The following is a 20,750-nucleotide window of genomic DNA, read 5'->3' on the forward strand; positions in this document are numbered from 1 at the left end:
AATAAATAATAAATAATAAATAATAAATAATAAATAATAAATAATAAATAATAAATAATAAATAATAAATAATAAATAATAAATAATATATAATATATAATATATAATATATAATATATAATATATAATAAATAATAAATAATAAATAGATTACGTCAAATATGAACAACAATGTACAGCGAAAACAGTAATTTGTACAAATAATTTGAATAATTTAGAATAAATAACAATAATTTAAAGTTTTGGTTGTGCGTGTGGGCAGGTAGAGGGGCTTATTTGGCATTAAGTAGTGTCACCCCTGTTATGGAATATAAACTTTTAAAATAATGTATTGCAATAAATACATGTAAAAATGGTAAAAAGTACTGCACAAAAATGGCATGTATTGGAGAGTGATCACAGACAATGAATGAGATTCTTAATTAGCATTCAAAATTTACGAGAGAATCAGGAATAATAATCCATAATCCATAATTTTTAATGGCAGATTTGTGATAGAGCTCTTATATGATGTATTTTATTAGATTGTTCAGGTGTACTGAAACAAATGTTATATGCAAATTAAGAATTTATGGCCCTCATATAGGAATTTTACAACATTACGAAAGACAGGAGTGTGCTTGAGGCATCCACATTCATTTATATGCAGGGCAAAAATTCTCCATATTTGAGTGACAGGTGTGTTTTCTTGTTAGAGAGGAGTCTTAGATATTTTATTTTCACTCCTAAAAATGTAACCGAGGCTACACGGCTCGTGCCTGCAGTAAGCCGTACTTCATCCTGTGTCTCTGATCCTCACTGTGTGCATTCATGTGTATGTGTGTGTGTGTGTATGTGTGCATCTTCAAGTTTGTGTGTTTTAAAAGAGAGAAAAGTACGACAGAGAGAGGCTGCCAATCTCCCCCATGATGCTTTGCCATCTGCTATGTTTATGTGTGTGTTTTTTAGTTTTATTTTTTGGCGCGTGTGTGTGTGCCCCTGTGGGTGTGCGTGCATTTGCAAGTGTCACTCGCCTAGAGGTTGCAGGGTCACAGGAAGCGTGAGGTAATATTAGTCCCAGCCGCTCCCCGCAGTGTATGACTAATACAGCCTTCCTCCCAACTTATCAAAAGAATGGCACACAAAGCCATGAATAATTGAAAACAAGGTTATTTTGGAGCTGCATCGTGTGCACTATTAGATCACAGACTGGGGTGTAAACATAAAAGAACAAAAGTGAGTGCGAATAAATTATTATTCCACCCCAAAAAGTTTTGTGGTGCAATGCAGAGTGATATTCTTTCCTATTATCATTTTTCCTATTATCATTTTTCCCTGCTTCTTGTCCATTGTCCAAAACCGAACAGCATTAAAAGAAGAAATGTAATTTCTCACAGTTTGCATGGTGCTGCGGAATAATCTTGTTGTCATGGACACAGCCTTTTAACTTCCTTGTGGTGACTCCCTCCCCCGGAGGAGCAGGGCCATGCTAAACAATGATATTACATCAGACTGATGGAACACAATAAGGAGTGTACATTTCACCACCTGAGTTGTGGTGTCATTAGCTGCTCCCTGCAGTAAATAGCACACGTATCCCCCATCAATCTATCTGTCTGCATGACCATCTGTGTTGTTACGCTGAAAAGGTAATAAGGTCCACCCCCCCGTTGCCTTCTCTTGTGTCTTGTGTCCGCTGGATGCTGAGAGATGATCACAGCATGTTGTATTGTCCACGAGGGGAGACCCTTAGCTCACACCGCAATAGCACTGGAAGTCGTGATGATACAGTCAAATAAACAAAGGATTAGGCCAGGCTTCTTTTCTTACGTTTACTTTTGTATACTTTTTTTTTAACTTGACTACTGCACTGAAAGGAGAAGCTCTCCAATCTCGTTGTACATCTTGTATAATGACAATAAAGGCCATTCCATTCCATAGTTCACTTTAATGGCTGGTACAACTAAAGGTACATTTGTTTTTACTAATATAATGATGACAACAAAATAGCTCATAAGAATGTCATTTAAGAGCGTATATTTAGCCATTTCCATGGTTTTATTCATAATAACCTTACATCAATGGCATTGTATTGCAGTGTACATTGCTTTTAGGCATTCTGTGTTGTCAGCCATTAAAATTAACAAGAAATTGAAGAAACAAGGCTGGTCTAATATTTTTTTCCATGACTGAATTCGTAGCACACCCTTCTATGATTCATAAATTGATAAAAAAAAATTAGCTTTTGTGAGGCTGAATTTAAGCAAAATGTTGTGCAGCCTTCCAAAATCAGTCTATCAATATATTCTTTGTGTGAGTACATTTTACAAATTGTATCTAATCAGTTTTATTTTTATTTTTAATGAAATATTTATAATTTAATGCTAAAGATTAATAAGAAAATTACCACATATACTTTACTAGTACAAGATTATTTTTCTCATATGGAAATTGCAGTAAAACATTCATAAATGACTAATCCTGAGTCAAACTGTAACCATTATTCAACTTACAGTATATCAACCGTACAGTCAAACAAGTGTACACATAAGTTAAACATGTTTGAGAATAAAACTAGGCTTAACTTGAATGAAATTAAAGTGTAATGAAAAATGTCTGCTGCCACACCAGTATAAAAAGAGGCTGACCAGTGTAAAACAAAACCAGGTCTTCCTCTTGGAAATAAGTGTAAGAAAAAGCAGAGACAGTAGATGGTTCATCTGTGAATTTCACACTGAACTTAGCTGCATTATTGACGTAACTGTGTGCATGTTCTCACATTGACACTGAATCCCGTTAACAGGTAATTAAATGGTGACGACATCCACAACATGTCTGGTGATTGACAGAGACATGATTGCAACACGATGGATGAAGTGAAACCCAGCTTTGCGGAATACACTTTCACATAGCATTCGCCATGCCCCTGTTACGGCTCTCATAGCACCTTGGAATACAGAATATTCATCTACTGTAAATACAGTGTCATTTTTAAACCGTGGTTAATTTCATTTTGTCCATAGTTAACTCAGCATTTATCACATTTAATCACATTTAAATAAGGTAAATCTCTTTGTGGTAAACAATTTGATGTAGAATTACGATAATTACATCAAATTTTATGGAAAAGGATATACATTTCGGAACTATGGGTCATTATTTAAAACAATACAGTCAGCAAGCATATTTTTGTATTACTATTGTTCCTTATTATTAGCATATTAGCTCTTAACCTCACCCACAAACGTTTAGCAAATACAAAATGTGAGGGAGTGAGACCTCTCACACTGACACAAATATGTATTTGCATTACAGTTTCAGCTCAAAAAAAGATTTGTTTATTTATGATACTGGTTTTAAATTCTAATATTCAGAAAGGAAAATCATTGAAGATTTGCCTCAATGCACCTTTCCTTCATCAAATTCACAAATGAAAATACCTTAAACACAGGGCAGTAGCCATAAAACATAAAACTAAATGTAATTTAATTTCTATTTTAAAAATACATTAAAATTAATTATTATAGCACAGTAAATATTATTTTATTACAATACTATAAGTATTAATTAGAAATCCCTCCGTTTTTGAATGTTTAATGCAAGCTGCAATTTGTCCTACTTTTTTGATGGTCATTGAACGCACCTTCTAACGTTCTTCGATTCACAGATGGATGTATGAATGTATTTTCCCCCTTTTTCTGAAGTGAGCATTACTGTTGGAAGCCACTCAACGCCACTGACGCTGAGGATGAAGAATTTAATTGATTCAGTCTGGATGAGATCGGGAGCTCGGTGAATTTGCTTACTTGGTTGTTGGACTCGCTGGCTTTTTGTTACTTATGTTACTTACTCGGCCTCCCAGGCATGTTTTAATACTATTGTGTATCTGAATCACTGATGCGATTTATACTCTGGAGCAACATACGTGTATATAGTTGGAGCTAGACGTTTACATATACTATGTAAAAAATTTTCTTCAATATCTAAAATTACAATAACTATCATGACACATCATCCAGTGAATGACACATATTCCTAAAAGAATTTGGTATCTGAGGTACAACAGATTTTAGACTGGATTCTAGTCCCTAAATAAGATTATGGCCTTTATTTCTGTCTTGCAGCAATAGTTTTTGAGATAATGCACAAAAAAATGGATGACAGATGAACTTATCAATAAATGGACTTCACATGACCCACATGTCACATGTATGTTTGTGTGCAAGGCCATTCGCAATGCCATACAGTCTTTTCTATGATGTAAATTGATTATGCTTCATAAACCAAAATGGTCTTAATAATCATAACAATGACTGATGTGCCGGATGAATTTGCACAACAGTTAAGGGTGTAGCGTAGCCTAACCAGAGATGTTGTCTCCCTCCAAGCCCAGAGAGTTTGAACACAAGCAGACTTTACTCATCAGGCTGCGTCTGCTTTGGCTCGCAGCTGTAAGACGCGTCTGAATGCTGTCGATGGCTCGGCAACAGCTGGAGGAGTCGGTACAGAGCAGCTGGGCAGAGGAGAAAGGATTTGTTGACGACAAAGAGGTTAGAGTGCTTGGAGGATGGCGGAAAGGGGGATGATGGCGTCACGAGAGGTTAACAAGGAAAGGAAGGAAGGAGGGAGGGAGATGAGGAGATTTCAGGAATACAGCGCCTCGTACAGGAGTGAGACGATGGTGAGATTAAGGGTTTAGAAGGGCTGCTGAGTGACTAGATTGGAGGAGAGAGGGCTTTGTGAGAAGGTGAAAGACAACAGGAAGCGCCGGATGAAGCGCGCAAAAGATATGTAGGGTTATGCTGAGGTCACCGAAAGCTAGGGAGGTTTCACTCAGGAGAAAGGGAGCAGTCGGTGCAATATATATGAGCAGTGTCTAATGTTGGAGTGGCCATGTGGCTGCACACAGAGCAGCAGTCCTAGTTAGATTAACAGCAGCAAATTGAGTTTCCCTAAGAGGGGAATTTACTTAACATGCTGCCAATGGTGCTTGAATGAGCCCTGATCTGATTTTTCTTATCGTATTGTTCAATTGAAAAAAAAAAAAAAAAAAACGGACATGTTGAAAGCTTTTCTATTCAGCCTCGATTACGGAGCCCTTAGATAAGACCGGAGCAATAGACGGGAGAGCGGAATAGAGCCTCTATATCAGATAGACAGATGTATTTTTCAGATGGGCTATTTTTAGGAGCAGGAAGTGTCAGCCAGTAATGTGTTAGAGCAGGTCATTAGCTCAATAAGTGGACGGGGGAGTCTTTGAATATGTAACACACCAGAAATGCCTCTTTCGCTTAGGAGAGAGGCGAGGAAGGGTCGGCTGTAATCTCGACAAGCCATTAGCGCCCACGCAGCAAGGATGTCACAGTGAAGGCGTCGCTTATGTGCATGTTGATCCATCAATGACAACACGGACGATACAGGTCACCTGTGAATACGTGCTATGTCATAATACTCAATGTTGACAAAATTAGTGGAGGGATGCCTCGCAAACCTGTTGCTCAATTAGATTTTGGAGCAATATGAAGCAATGAGTGGTCAGGAGATCGGGAAGACCTTCAGACATCACTGATGCTGCTCATCCCAAATGTCTTTGAAATTCTCCTACACCGTCCAAAGGATTTAAGATCCACAGTAAACAAATGCATTCTCTAGTTGTCGCTATGCTCTATGTTGGTACTTGTGCTATGTGGCAGGTTAACAAAGGCTTCTTTCTTTCTCTGCCACCTGTGTCCTGACACATTGGGGGGGGGGTAGGAGGACAGGACTGAAGAGCTATTGGTGCTGCTTGTCTAATTCCAAGCAAGAAGACGGAGCTGAATTATGTGCTGACATCCATATGTGTGAGGTTGTGCATGTTGGGCATGAGCAGAGGGATCAAAACACGGACAACAGCCCCCCCCTCACCACCATCCTCCTCCAAGGCTTGAGGGGGAACATCTATTAAACCCGCAGTCTTTGATGCATTTGCTGCTATTGCATTTTTGCCGCATTCTGACCCCTCAATTATGTGTTTTTCATTACCGCAGCACACTCCAGCTCGCTTATTAATCTACGTCTTTATGTTCCAGCATAACAGTGAAATAGAATTACTTAGGCTAGAGCGAGAGAGAGAAATGAAATTATAAGGAACCTTTGTGCAAAGTAAGACAACTTAAAATGTATCATTGCTGCTTATTTCACGGTTCACTAGCACAGACAGTCATTAATGCAAAAGCAGTGGAAGAAAGACAAAAACAATTTTTGGTCTGTTTCTTGTCTTAGTTGCTGTGCAGTAGCTCTATTGTTCTAGTATTAGTTGAGTCAGAGCTGCCCCACTTGAGCTGTTAATCCCAGTCAGAAGTGCTCTGGCTAAATCAAAAGACCTAATCCTGCATTAGCATGAATTTGCCTTTCATTTTTCTTTATTTGGATTTTATTTTCTGTACCTCGTTTCAAATCTTTCTGTGCTGACATTTAAGTGATGAGTCAAGAGGTGGGACGTATATGTTTTCATTCCTGTTGGATGACCTTCATGTTTCTGTATGTGCGTCTACAGAGTGCCTACCCCTGTTGAGTGAAGCCCCACCCGCATCCCTGTCGTCTCCAAGCAGCCTGCGGTGGGACCATGTATCGACACAGCACAGGTGGAGCGCTCACCCGGTCCGGGAGGCTGATCATCGGGCTCCGCCTCAGGATCTCCCTGCTGTGTCTACTACTGCCTCTTATCATCCTGCTGAATAAAGTGAACAGTGTGCATGGAGCACTAGGTATGTCTATTGTATATTACATTTCTCTTCATTATAATGACTAAGGGACTAAAACTGCAGATTTCTATTAGGGATTTTTGAACAGTAATCCCTAATAAAAATCCTAATAAAGTAGTAGTAGTAGTAAAGCCCTTTATTCTTGTCACTTATACAGGAGTACAAGCAAAATTGTGCAATCAAACATGCATAAAACATGGGGTTGTGAGATAATTGTTAACTGCAATAAAACCTTTTGTTTTGGTGATCATGTCTGATGATTGTGCGTCTCGCCGAACATTACATGACAATTAGTCAACTTCTTTGCCTTTTTTTAATGCCTTCTCTTTCTATTTTTTGTGGGGCCGCATGGTGGACGAGTGGTTAGCATGTAGGCCACTCAGTCAGGATATCAGGACTACCTGGGTTTGAATCTCTGTAGGGTATCTCTTCGTGGAGTTAGCAAAAAAAAACATCCTTCCAAAAACATAATTGGCGACTCCAAATTGTCCATAGGTATGAATGTGAGTCTGAATGTTTTTCTATGTGTGCCCTGCGATTGGCTGGTGACCAGTCTCGGGTGTATGACAGCTGGGATAGGCTCCAGCATACCCCCGTGAGCCTCATGAGGATAAGCGGCATAGAAAATAGCTGGATTATTTTATGTGTAACATGATGTGTACCATTAGTGATATAGTGAAGCTGTGAAATTGTAACTGCACAGTGGCGAGGGACGACAACAAACGGGTCGACAACTTTTAGCATCAAAAGAGCCATTTGGGGCCGTTTCTAACAAATTAAAACCCACCTGGAGCCACAAAACCCCTAGAAAAATTTGACCACTGAATTGAAGGCAATGCTCCATGTACAGTTTCCTTAAGCATATTGTCGATTTCCTTTTCTGTCTTCCTGGTTGCAACGAAATTGGCGACACCCTTAAATATGCACTCTACAGGACGGGGTACACCCTGGACTGGTCGCCAGCCAATCACAGGGCACATATAGACAAACAACAATTCACACTCACATTCATACCTATGGACAATTTAGGTTAGATTCATCGGAAACTCTAAATTATCCATTACGATTGGCTGGCGTACCCGGAGAAAACCCACGCATGCACGGGGGAGAACATGCAAACTCCACACAGAGATGCCCGAGGGTGGAATTGAACCGTGGTCTCCTAGCTGTGAGGTCTGTGCGCTAACCACTAGACCGCCGTGCTGCCTCGCACACACAAAGAAAGGCAAAACTTTGTTGAGGTCTGCGCGCTAACCACTAGACCGCCGTGCCGCCGAGCACACACATTGAAAGGCAAAACTTTGTTGAGTTACACACACCGTCCAGCGCTCTATTGAGTGACACTGTATCCATATGTGGTTGTTATAAAACTGCATTAATTGTGCCAAAGACCTTTTCTGCATAGTATATGTCACTTTATAATAATTAGAGTGTCCCCCCACTGAATTCTTCTGAGAACAGGCTGTCCTACATTATTTAGTTGCCATAGCAACAAAAGTTCTGTACTGGCTGGGAGTAGTTTCTGAAGCAATAGACGGGATGTCAAGAGAGAAACATGTTGAAGGCATGTCAGCATGGAAATAATCCGTCAATCATATTTGAACACTTTTGGATGCTTCGCTTCCATGCTTCCTTGTTACCTCACGAAATGGCATCCCTCATTTCAAATATATCATATGCATCTCTTCCTACCACGAATGCCAGCTGCTATACGGTACACCGTAATCAGGTGTGGATACAATGTACCCATGTGTGAATATATGGGGGTCTAGTATACATGCCTGCGATTTGGCATGCACATGCTTGTGTTTCTAGATGTGTTGGAAATTGTGTATGCGTGTGTTTGTGTGTGCATGTGTGTTGCCGGGCTACTGACAGCAGTCTTGTCGGTACATTACAACTGGACTGTGGCTTGTTAATGTGTTTTGATAAGCCAGGAGGTCCCATCAGCATGTTCCTCATCATCATTTTGATGACCACATTTGCTCAGATAATCTGCCTCAGTGGTTCACACACTCATACACACTCACACACACACACACACACACACACACACACACACACACACACACACACACACACACACACACCTACACGTTTTGACAAAACAAACACAGAAAATATATTTATTTGTAAAGTAATGAATACAATTCTTTAAATGTGTTTTACACCATATAAGACAAAAAGGCACCATGTGATAATAAGATTATAAAAATAAATGTTTCTAATTGAGACCCTGATGGAGTAAATATTACAAAATCAAAGCTATGCCATACCCATCTTCTGGGATATATTCTCAGAGGCATGTTAAACAAAAAACTGCTCCTTAATGCATTCACTGCAGGCTGTTTTCAGAGAAGAGAGGGATTTTTTGCTGAACTTTCAAGACCCACAGAATATGGAGTATAAGGACTACATAAACATTGAAACTATGTAAAGAAACTTTAGACTCACTTCTTTCATCAGAGAAAATATTTTGTTTGTAGCCTTTTTGGGTCTTCATAAATCGGCAGTAGAACATGGTAATGGTTTTATTTCATTTGAACATGCATCAGATTACAATTGAGTGCATCCCATAATCAGTTCCCAGTTCCACATGTCCAAAAGGAGTAGGAAGAAGCAAAGCTTATTAAATCCTACCCCTCCATCTCGTACTTTTACAATCAGTAACTGTTACATTTGTTCACTTCCTGCTTTCCATAATACAGTGTAAGGTTGTTTTTTTATATAATTTTGTAATTTTTTTGGCCCGTACCAAAGTACGAGGTGGTATGACCATACAGTGACATAATGGGTACTATAGTAAGTGTCAATATAGTGACTATAGTATAGTCCTTATACATAAAACTCCTGTGAATGATATGATTATACGCCCACTTAAAAAGAAAAAGAGCCGTATCGGTGAAATAGGTGTGTGAGGGAACCTTGTAACAGGGCTCAAGTGTACACAGCATGTTCTATACTACAGGATGCACAACTCAACGGCAAACACACAGCGTGTCATTACACCGCTTACAGTTTACATGCTATATGGACCAAAACCCATATCATCATATATTGAGGTTGAATATTGATATACGATATACATACATCCCAATACTTTTTCCACAAACTGAATTTGGACGAAGAGTCAAAGCCAAATATGCATGCAAAGTTTTATTAAAATGTAAACAATCTTATAGAAAAATAGCAGCTGAAAAAAAATTGTATCTTAAATATAATAAAACATATAAAAATATATAAAAATATAGAAATCAAATCTAAATATAATAATATAATCATGCTACTCTCTCTGCAGCTAGCTTAGCTGCGTTAGCTCTTCCATCTCACGTTCCCCATGACGACAGACGGCAAACGTTGATACTGCCTTCATACTGTCTTTTTTGATGTTCACCCCCGCTCTGCAGCCTCTCCTCCTCTGTATCTCCACAGGGATCTCTGATTGCTCTGCATAGCGAAGGGGTGCCCAAAGCTAACAGCTGGTGCCGAGCTTCCATAGCTGCATACTTTAAGGGGTCGTCGGTATGGCACAAAAAAAAACAATAAGAAAGTCATAAATAAAGCACCATTAAACACTAAAAAACATTGCAGAAGGCACGGACTTGCCGTAACTAGCTTACACCATCTTGAAAGATGAGATCTATGCATCAAATCCAGTTCAATATGAACCCTACCCAGGTTCCACTGTATAACTCATAATTTAGTATGTATCATATTAGGATTGCTTATGACTTTACTACCTTGATTTTATATATTTATTCTCGCTTAGAGTTCGGTTTCCACAGTACAGTTCATTTTCAAGCCAAATGAAGTCACACGTTACATTATCCTCATAACTCCGTATTGCTCATTAAACAACTTAAAGTGGGATTAACTGCGTACTTGTCAAAACACATAAACAGGAAGAAATGTATTATTAAAAGCGGCTTAAAGGCTTGTCAGACCACAGCTGGCTGCACTTAAAACCTTTGACATCAGTCACGTTTCTTTATGGAACTCAAATACAATTTGCAACACCAGCTCTTCGTGGGCAGTATCCATCGTTCAAATAGCATCCAATTAATTTCCATTTTACCACCTTACAATGCTGATTGCATCTCGGCCAGCAGCAGACAAAGAGATCCCATTTGATGCTGATTGCATTGTTCCGCCTGCAACCGAGCGCAGTCAGTCACTGAGACGATTACAGGTTTAAAAAGGTGTTTTCTATAAGCGGGCTAGTGGTAGAAGATTAGTCGACCTGGCTGCTCGGGTGAAAAGGAGTGAAAGCTTCTATTAAGAGCAAGAGCCCCTCATTAGTCCCCCATTTTCCAGGCAGCTTCCCACAACAAGTCAGTCATAACAAGTTTTTGTTCAGTGCAAATCCACACAAAGTCAGTGCCTTGCAGGGCTTTTCCCTGGCTTTCAGAAGAGGCTTAAGTGGTAACATTGCCAGCGGGGTCGGTTTTGCAAGAGGATTGGTGTTGAAGCGCATTTAAGAGAGCACAGAAAACATTCTGGACTGTACATAAAGCCAGTGAGACCATGTTCAAGCTCAACAAGGCATATGGAATTCCATCATAATCCTGTCACAGGAACAAGGCCGTCCAACATTACAATTTTTTTGGTACTTTTACAGGTTTTGCGGGCTTCACTAGTCGCAGTGTCCCAAGACGCTCTTAGAGTTTAGCAGGGTGGATATAGTGCTCTTGGGCCTTCAAATGATGGCCATAAATTTGTTCTGATTGACTCCACTGTGCCAACTTCAGCTTTTTGTATCTTCCTGTTGAGAATTGTGGCTGAGCATTAAATGGAACCATTTCATTTCCGACATTTGTTTATCTTTTTGTAGCACACTACATCTCTCCAATGTGGTATCATTCAAGCGCCAATGTACAGAAGATACTGACCGTCCAAATATCCATTTTGACTCCTCAAAGCGTGTGTTCAATATCTAAAGAAACCAAGGTTGAACTCTTTAGCCACATGTCCAAATTCAAAATCAAAACCTCGTGGTGGTAGCATCAGGATTTTGGATTGTTTGTCAACAGCTCACCTTGGGGCTTTAGTACTACCGTTCCGTATAGCAGTCAGTTTTGGCCATAAAGCTGAAGCAGGACAACGGTAATAGGGATTTTTTCAAAAACGCACATCTGCCCCTCTCCGAGAGAAATTCACAAAGTGTTTTGGTGGGGCGTTGTAGCCAAAACAGCAGGAGTGGCATCCTCCAAAGCAAACAATGGCGCCTTTGTTCATCAATGTTAAACAAAAGTAAGCAAATGTTTATCTTTTCCACACAAAAAGCAGCAATGTTACATTTGCCCTTGCACACATTGAATCATTTTTATGTCATGTGGAAAAAACAGAACTTAATTGTTACGTCATCTGTCAGCAACAAGCCAAAACCTATCTACACCAATCTACACCAATACGCTGAGGACGGAGTTTTCAAAAATCTTCACCCTGGCCGGCGTTGATGATGAAAGGCCAAAACATAAGGCTGGATGATATGGACCAAAACTCATATGGTGATGTATTTAAGTTGATTATCGATGTGCGATATATATCCCAATATTTTTAAGTCAAAGCCAAATATGCATGCAAAGTTTTATTAAAACAATAAAATAGTATATTATCTTGAAGTAAATATTGAAAAAAAATCAATATAATGTTCAATCTTCACTGCGATCATACTGCATAATGACAGACGGTAAACATGGTTGATATCGTCTTTATAGAGCAACCTTTATACAGTCTTTTTTGCTATTCACTCACGCTATGCAGCCTCTCCTCCTTTGTATCTTGGGGGGGATCGCCGGTCTCTCTGCGTAGCTAAGGGGTACTCAAAGCTGCTCCCCAGTGTAAACAATGGAGCAAGAGGTATGCTACAAGATGAACATCCATAGCTGCACACTTGCTAATGGACGGTATGTTACAAAAAACAATAAAAAAGTACTAATAATAATCTGTTGGGACATTTTGATGGCAATTGTGCAAAGGTTAAAGAGTTTAGTATTTTACTTGTTTAAAGGGATAATTCTATGTAAAATTTAGACCGGCGGTATCGAAAGTGTGGCTTGGGGGCCATTTGGAGACAGTGGCAATTTTTTATTGGCCCACGGCCCATTCGAAAACTACAATACAAAGCAAAAGAGCGTAATGTATTGAGAAAAAGAAACCAAGGTAGAGGCCCTTGCTTCATCCCTCCTTAAGTTTGGGTGTCCTTGGCTTGAAAATGTTGACTTTTTAAAGGATTTTTATCTTTTTTTTCATCAGAGCACCGTGTTCTTTTAACCATAGTGTGTTTACTTTCTATTTCCGCCGTAATGAAACCGTGTGCCTGTGTTATCCAGTGAGATGAGCAGAGTGTGAAAAAGTGCAAACAGCCTTTAGAATCTGCAAATGATTATTTGATAGGCTGCTGTCGGGCTCCTATTGCATCTTCAGAGCAGGAGTGAGTCAACACAGCAGGACCTTAGCCGCCCAGACTTCAGGGAAGTGGGAGGAGAGATTCGGGTTGCCATGGTAAGGGTCATCCTGCCTTCACCCTGATGGATCACAGCGATTCTGTAGCTGACGAGGAGTTAAGCTGGCCACCATGGCAACAGGCCACAGACAGATAGCACAGGGGTGGGTGCGTGTTGGCTCTTTGATTGATCTGACTCACTCGCAGGGAAAAATACAGGTTCACTACTATTGGCTCAATAGCCGACTTGGAAATTGCTGTTTTCTTGCACAGGGCAATTGCTACACTTTTACACTCCTGCACTCCCGCACGAAACATAATAGTAGCGATCATTCTTCTCAATTTCCCCCTCTGGGTAAAACACAAAATTAGCACTAATGTTGATAGACTCGCTGAAATGGTAAAGATCTTTAAAATTCAAAGTACAAATCCCCCAAAGTGATGTTTCTGCAGAGAAATTGACCACTCTGTTATGAATACACTCCAATGAGATGCTTATATATGGTGTGTTTAATGCTTAGATAAGAACCCCCATTTGTTAAGAGGGCTCTTGCTGCAGTTGAGGGCTCGGCTAGCCTGGAACAAGCAGTGTGTTAAGGAGAGAGATGGACAGGGAGAGCAGGTCCTCTGAAGCCAAAGCCTATCTTTTATTTATGACCCACAGGAAGTCCTTGACGGTGTCCTCTAGATGATACCCTGGAAGTAAGCACAACACACAGCCAAGGGACCACAAAGGCAGGGTGACCAGTGCAAATTGGGGACCAGTCAGCAGGGTGTTGTGTTAGCCCGTTTGTTGTCTTTTAGGGATCGACTTTCACATGTGTGTGTGTTTTTCTTTCTGCTTTCTCCTCAGCTGCTCCCAAGTTCACCAAGATTCCCACAGACCAGATTGGCGTGTCAGGAGGCGTGGCATCGTTTGTATGCCAAGCCACTGGGAATCCCAAGCCGGTCGTCTACTGGAACAAGAAGGGCAAGAAGGTCAACTCTCAGCGTATCGAGGTGGTTGTCACAGTGCGCAAACTCTTATGTTTACAGCATGACATGCACGGCTCTGCTCAAACATTTTCAATTTCATAACCATCTCTAGTGCAGTGATTCCCAACTGATGGATTGCGAAAAAAAATATTTATATATATATACTTACATTTTTGTCTGTGCTATATGCTTGCTACCACATGCTTACCAAGCACACAGCCGCAGATATCTGCTGGAAAACAGCACGCCGTGAAGAGAGCACAGCGTCTCACATGTTGCGTTGCAAATAGTCCATTTAAGTGCAAAATATTTGAAAAGTTGACAAAAAACTGCAGTTTGTTTTGTCGCTTGTCAATGAGTGGTGATAGTGGGTCCTCCAGCCACATCAGTTGAGAACCACTGATCTTGTCCATTATAGTATTCCACAGAACACTGTAAAAGGAAACATTATAAAACAGTACAACATTGCACTGTACTTTCATATATACAATATATATATATATATATATATATATTTAAATATAATGAAAATCTGTTTATTTTATCCAAATTGCAAACATTAAGTGATACAGTAGACCACTGAATAACTTAGTATGCTTAAATAGCAATTAAAGGCATCTACTATGCACTCCTTGCTTCCTTGCTTCTTCTAAAATCTATAAATATTTAAGAAGAAACAGGAAGTCAGTTTGTACGCAGTGGCCAAACTGTGGAATTGGCAGTAATGAAGTCATGAGAATTCAATAAGATTTCATAGAAAAAGCAGTGCATTATAATTATAAAAAATATATATATTTTTACATTTAGTCCTGCAATAAAATACCTAGTCACGGAAACAATAAATGCTCTGGAATTAGGGAAGGACATTTTGATCAATTATTTCATTGACTAACAATTGTGGGGGATTTATTGTTGATGAATTGTGTTTTAAAGCAATTGAAACAAAATGGAGTGCACTACTTGGCTGCAACCAGCAGAGGCACTATTAATATAGGCTCTGTCCACACGGGAACGCTTTTGTTTTGTGTTTTTGGCGGGTTGAACAAAAATTGCGTCCACACACAGATCAGTAAATAATCAACATCAACATGGGAACATACAAATGTAAACAGCCACACATCAACTTCTGCTAGTCCGGCTTGTCTAGACGTTGACTGTAAGTCATGCCAGTTGAAATATTCAGATATTCATTCATCCATTTTCTATACCGCTTATGCTCATGAGGGACGCGGGCGTGCTGGAGCCTATCTTTCGATGAGAGGCGAGGTACACACTGGACTGGTCGCCAGCCAATCGCACGGCACATATAGACAACCATTCACACCTGCACTCATTTAAGGTCGCCAATTAGCCTAGCATTTTTTCAGAATGTGAGTAATTCCGCACAGAGATGCCTGAGGGTGGAATCGAACTGAGGTCTTCTAGCTGTAAGGCCTGCACGCAAACCACCACTTGCCATATTTGTTGAAGTATTTCCATAATGCCTCATATTAACTCACTAGCAAGACCTCAGTGTATAGACTGGTCATATATCTCATCTCGTTTTATATTATCTACATACTGTATTGTATATAACTCTGGGAAAAACTGTTAATTTTGTTAATACTTGGGTTGATTATATTGTTTATTTTTCTATATTGTGTATTTTGTACTGCTTAACTGATTCTGTACGCTACTGTGCAATGCAAATTTCCCCACTGAGGGACGAATAAAGGCACATCTTATCTTATCTTATATTTAGATAATATGTTGCTTTTTTTTGGGCAGCGGTCACTTCTGGTCATGTGATGGCAACAGGGCGGTGATCGTTTTCAGAAAGTAACGGTTTGCTTGTACATATGGCAACCCCAGGATGATGTTATCTGATTTTCCCACCCTATAAGCCATTTTCAAAAAATAACATTTGTGGATTTAAGACTGCAATGATGAAATAATTCCCGTGTGGACAGGCTCTCAGTTGTCTGAAGAAGGACAACATGACATCAGCTATAAGAAGTTGAGTTACATCCCTGCAGATCTCTATACTCCTCAAAGCAGCAGCTTTCTATATATACAACAGTGGCATCGAAGCAGGAGTTGAAAAGATTCAGAAAGACATTTCCATCCCACATATAGAAAACATTTAATCTGTCAGTTATTCATCATTGTTGAAGGAAAAATTGTCAAATGTCCATCCCTAGTTGAAAATAGTGCAGTTATATACTATGTTATATACTATGTACTACAGTGTTGATCTTTTTGTATGATTTCCTACAAAATTCTCATGCAAACACATTTCATGACATGTCTACAGTACAGTATTATTATGTGAGATGTGAGCGTGTGGATGAGGGGAGGGGAGGGGGGTTATAGTCAGTTGCTTGGGGGACTGAACAGATGCAGAAGATCACAGGTCAAATTTTTGGTGGGCTTCATGCACCAGTGAGCAACTTCCATTTGAATGAAGCTTTATCTTGTTCTTTGTGTACGCTTTTAAGACTCATGGCCGATGCTTGTCTGTAAAGTCATATTCTAATTCATGAAGTAACATTCAATTCCTAACAGTGAGCCCACGACGGTAAGTACAATACACTGGGGTGTCTTTGCAAGACAAAACACTTCCCTGCAGGTACGTATCTTAATGGGGGGGGAAGTCACTGGAATTAATAGAACATAGAATTTACAGAGCAATTTTAATTTTAGTATTTGTAAAACTAACAGTGATGATTTAGAAACAGTGGATCCTTGGTAACAGAAAATCTAAATCTGAATTTGACCTAAAAACTTCAAACACACACACATTTCTGTGAAATAAAATAATATAGTACTAAGGGGTCACAACGACACCAAAACGACACGTGTTAATCTTATTAAAAATGACCATCTGCTGGTGTAGACACATTCACACAATCATGACTGGCTGATTTATCAGAATCTGTGCCCATATTGCTGGTCAAGATATGGCTCAAATCTCTATGGTCTGATGCACAACGCTTCCTCAAACACTCCTAAATTTTCTTCTACTTCAAAATAGTCTCCAATTACCGAAGAACAGTGTGAAATGTCAGAAAATGGCTCTTGTTCCTCGCTCTGCTGTGCCTCCATGGCTGGAGTGATTGCCAAAAGATTTCCAGGTGCGACGCCGCAGCCAAGATGGTGGCGGTTCAGAAACTCACTAGTGGGGTGTGTCAGAATCTTCATTTCAACTCCTATCTCAAGGTTATTCATTTATCTATGACAGCAGCATGACAGACATGTTTTATTACCTGAGAACTTTTTTTTTATTGTTATTTTTTGGTGATACTTGCCGACGTGCATAATTTTGTACAATTTGTAACAATTTTGTATTATATTACATTATTTAATTAACTGTTTTTGGCTTTAGCGATCTTTGTTAATTGACTGGGCAGATGGTTTTACATAATGTGGTGTTCAAATATGGCTCGTTGCCTTCCAACGGTTACAAATTTGACCCATTGAAGATATCAATTGAAAATCTGAATAAATGAAAGGAATACGTTTGACTTCCGAGGGTCCACTGTAACTGTTTATTATTGCAAATGCATTCATCCACTTGGCTATGACTAATGTGTCTTTTCTCACGGCTGTTCAGACCATCGAGTTTGATGAAGGCGCAGGCGCCGTGCTGAGGATCCAACCTCTCAGAGCACCTCGAGATGAGAACATCTATGAGTGCGTGGCACGCAACAGCGAAGGAGAGCTGTCAGTCACTGCAAAGCTGGCCATTATCAGAGGTGAGACAAAGGAACACGTGGCTCTCCGTGCTTCTTCATTCTTATTACTCGTGTCCTGCACCTGGCTCCAGCTGTATAGAGCTGGGCCAAAGCTCAGCCTTCCGCTGTGGGCCTCTCTTTTTAGAGTCGAGAGCTTGCTGCATCCCAGCATGCCCCAATCACTTCTCATCCTGGCCAGAGCACTGGTTAATCACTGGTTCACAGTCTCCTCGGAGGAACACAATGTGGTTCTCCAACACGCTATGAACTTGACTTGCAGCTGTGAGCACTGGCCAGCCGCCCAGCGCAGCGGCAAAGCACAAAGAAATAGAGGAACGGCTGCCCCAGTGGCTCGAGTCCATGAAGAAAAATCAGGGGATTAGACTTGGGCCTGGCAGACAACTCGTATCTGCCGGCAGGAAATTGAGGAAGTGGAGGGAGGGGAGGGCGAGGGAAGGTGAAACACAGTTGCTAGAGGGTGAAGAAACGGGTGGTGGCACGAGTCAAGTGAAACAAAAGAGACAAAATGGGATGTCAGAGGAAAGGAGCAGAAGAAGGTAAAGAGAATGGAGGACTTGGCGCTGCTGAGTGATGAACAGAAGGTTGGCCAGACCATCCCTGCCCATCTGTTAACACGACGCCATCATCTCTGTACACAGCAGCGATCTAAAAGTCATTGCTGCGTGAACTGTACCTGGGGGTGGGGGCAAGCCACTTGGTGCGTGTGCATCGCATTGGCCTTGTTTCTGTTTGTGCAAACTTTTATCTGAATGAATATTTCCCATCCTGACATCTTTGATTTGATTCCTCCTAATCAGCTGCACTGTGCAGTGAATAGAAGAGAGGATTGTGAGGGATGTCAACAAAATTTAACTTCAAATAGAGTTGGATCTTTACAAACTAAGTTATTGAGCTCAAACTGTTGTGGAATATTAAATAACTTTGGGCTTTGAGTGTATGCTGACTGTGTTTAGTCCCTTCTTATTACGGTAGTTTTGGTGGCCTAATTTGCAAGCCACTCTATTATTCAATATTGACTGATTGTACAGTAGAAATGTGCAAAACAATGAGAAAATAGAAAGTATATACATATATTCCTATGTATTGTTAGTTCTCATGGTATAGCACTGACACATCAATGTTAACCCCTTGCAGCCTTATATGTTTTTCTGCCTTTATTTTAACAACAGTCATAACAAAATGGTCTTCAAAGACAAGATACAGTGTCGGGGAACCATGGTGCTTTGTTTCCATGAAGTTAGGGAAGACTTTGTCTTTGGAGGTGCACATGGCACTCCTTTGGAAGGTCTGTTCCTAATTGGTGATACTAAAACATATTAAAAACCTAGCCTTTGAAAAACTTAAACAATCTATATTGTTGTTGTAGTTTGCATTGGTGTAGAACTGTACTGTATCAAAGAGGAAAAAAGGTAACCAAAACATTAGAAACGGTCTGATTCAATGAAATTCAACATTTTCTACACCGCTTGTCCTCACAAGGCATCATGAGGATGCTGGAGCCTATCCCAGCTGTCTTCGAACGACAGGCGTGGTACACCCTAGACTGGTCACCAGCCAATCACAGGGCACATATAGACAAACAACCATTCACACTCACATTCATACCTATGGACAATTTAGGTTAGATTCATTGGAAACTCTAAATTATCCATTACGATTGGCTGGCGACCAGTCCAGAGTATTTGCCACCTCTTATCTGAAGTCAGCTGGGATAGGCTCCAGCATGCATTTGCGACCCATGTGACGATAAGCGGCATAGAATATGGATGTATGAATAACAACACTGGTCTACAAATTTGGGGATTTTTGTATTGAACATATTCAATGATATTGGTTTACATCAAAATCACATTTGTTTATACAATAGATTTTTGCTTAGCCTTCAATATTTATATTTTTAAAATATAAAATTAGCATTTCTTTATCTGTCAAGAAATAAACAAGAAATATTTTAAGGCATCAGGTGAATAAATTTCTTATGAAAACCAAGCTAAAGTATCACATAAAACATTTTTAATTGGTTATCTGAACAATGCTTTTTGGCTTGTGTCTTATAGTCAGCAGTAGGATTACTTCTCCATATGTCCACAGTTCAATGAAAATAAATTTAGATGGGACTGCAAAAAGCTGAATTGACCTGAATGCAGCCAAGATCCTTGTAGGACTTCATGAGATTTACCACCAGCTGCTTATAGTAGTTTCTAAGAAACTTTCTTCACATGCGTGCAGTTTGTCCACTTCCAAGAGAAAGATTTCTGGAAATAAAAAATATATATATTATGACAAAACTCTATACATATCAAAATGAATGTATTGGAATGTGCAGTTTGGTTATTGGTTGCCTGTAGACACGCAGTACCTTCTGATAAACTACTGTGTTTATACTGTTTTGCCTTTTTTTGCGTACATTTCCTATTTTGATCTTAAGAACTACAGCCAATCTGCACTTCTGTCTTACTTTTTCTTTATTAGAGACCTAAACCTAAATTGTCCTTTTTTTCCGGAAGTATTTTGCTTGTAGACCAACGCTGAAGGACACCACTGCAACCTACAACTGCAATAATACAATGTTAAATGTCTCTGACTATGTCAATGAAAAGTATTATTATCTAAATATAAGTAGAATTGTTGATTCATTTGTTGTATTTGTAAATGATTTACTTCATTAAGTAGCCATTAGGTGTATGCTGTAAAGCAATTTGTTTGTTTAAAGGAAATACAATACAACAATTAAATCAGCATTAAGGTAATGTTCATCTTGTAGTTCATTATGGGATGTTGTGAACCCGTTTGTTGAATGGGTTTGAACAGCTCTTTTAGATAAACACCTTGATTAATTTAGTTAACAACATGTTCTTCTACAAGGCACTTGTG

The 20,750-nt window shown here is 39.7% G+C and overlaps 1 protein-coding gene across 1 annotated transcript in view; it reads left to right on the forward strand.

The window, feature by feature from the left end:
- LOC131126485 (receptor-type tyrosine-protein phosphatase S-like) overlaps nucleotides 1-20,750 on the forward strand; it is a 90,428-nt gene that overhangs the window by 12,626 nt on the left and 57,052 nt on the right. Inside the window, exons 2-4 of the mRNA XM_058069090.1 lie at nucleotides 6,515-6,725; nucleotides 14,021-14,166; nucleotides 17,735-17,876. Coding sequence (XP_057925073.1) covers nucleotides 6,584-6,725; nucleotides 14,021-14,166; nucleotides 17,735-17,876 — 430 coding nt within the window. The 5' untranslated portion in view covers nucleotides 6,515-6,583. The remainder of the gene's footprint in view (nucleotides 1-6,514; nucleotides 6,726-14,020; nucleotides 14,167-17,734; nucleotides 17,877-20,750) is intronic.

Source organism: Doryrhamphus excisus, chromosome 3 (assembly GCF_030265055.1).
Source record: "Doryrhamphus excisus isolate RoL2022-K1 chromosome 3, RoL_Dexc_1.0, whole genome shotgun sequence".
In the NCBI taxonomy this organism is placed as follows: domain Eukaryota; kingdom Metazoa; phylum Chordata; class Actinopteri; order Syngnathiformes; family Syngnathidae; genus Doryrhamphus; species Doryrhamphus excisus.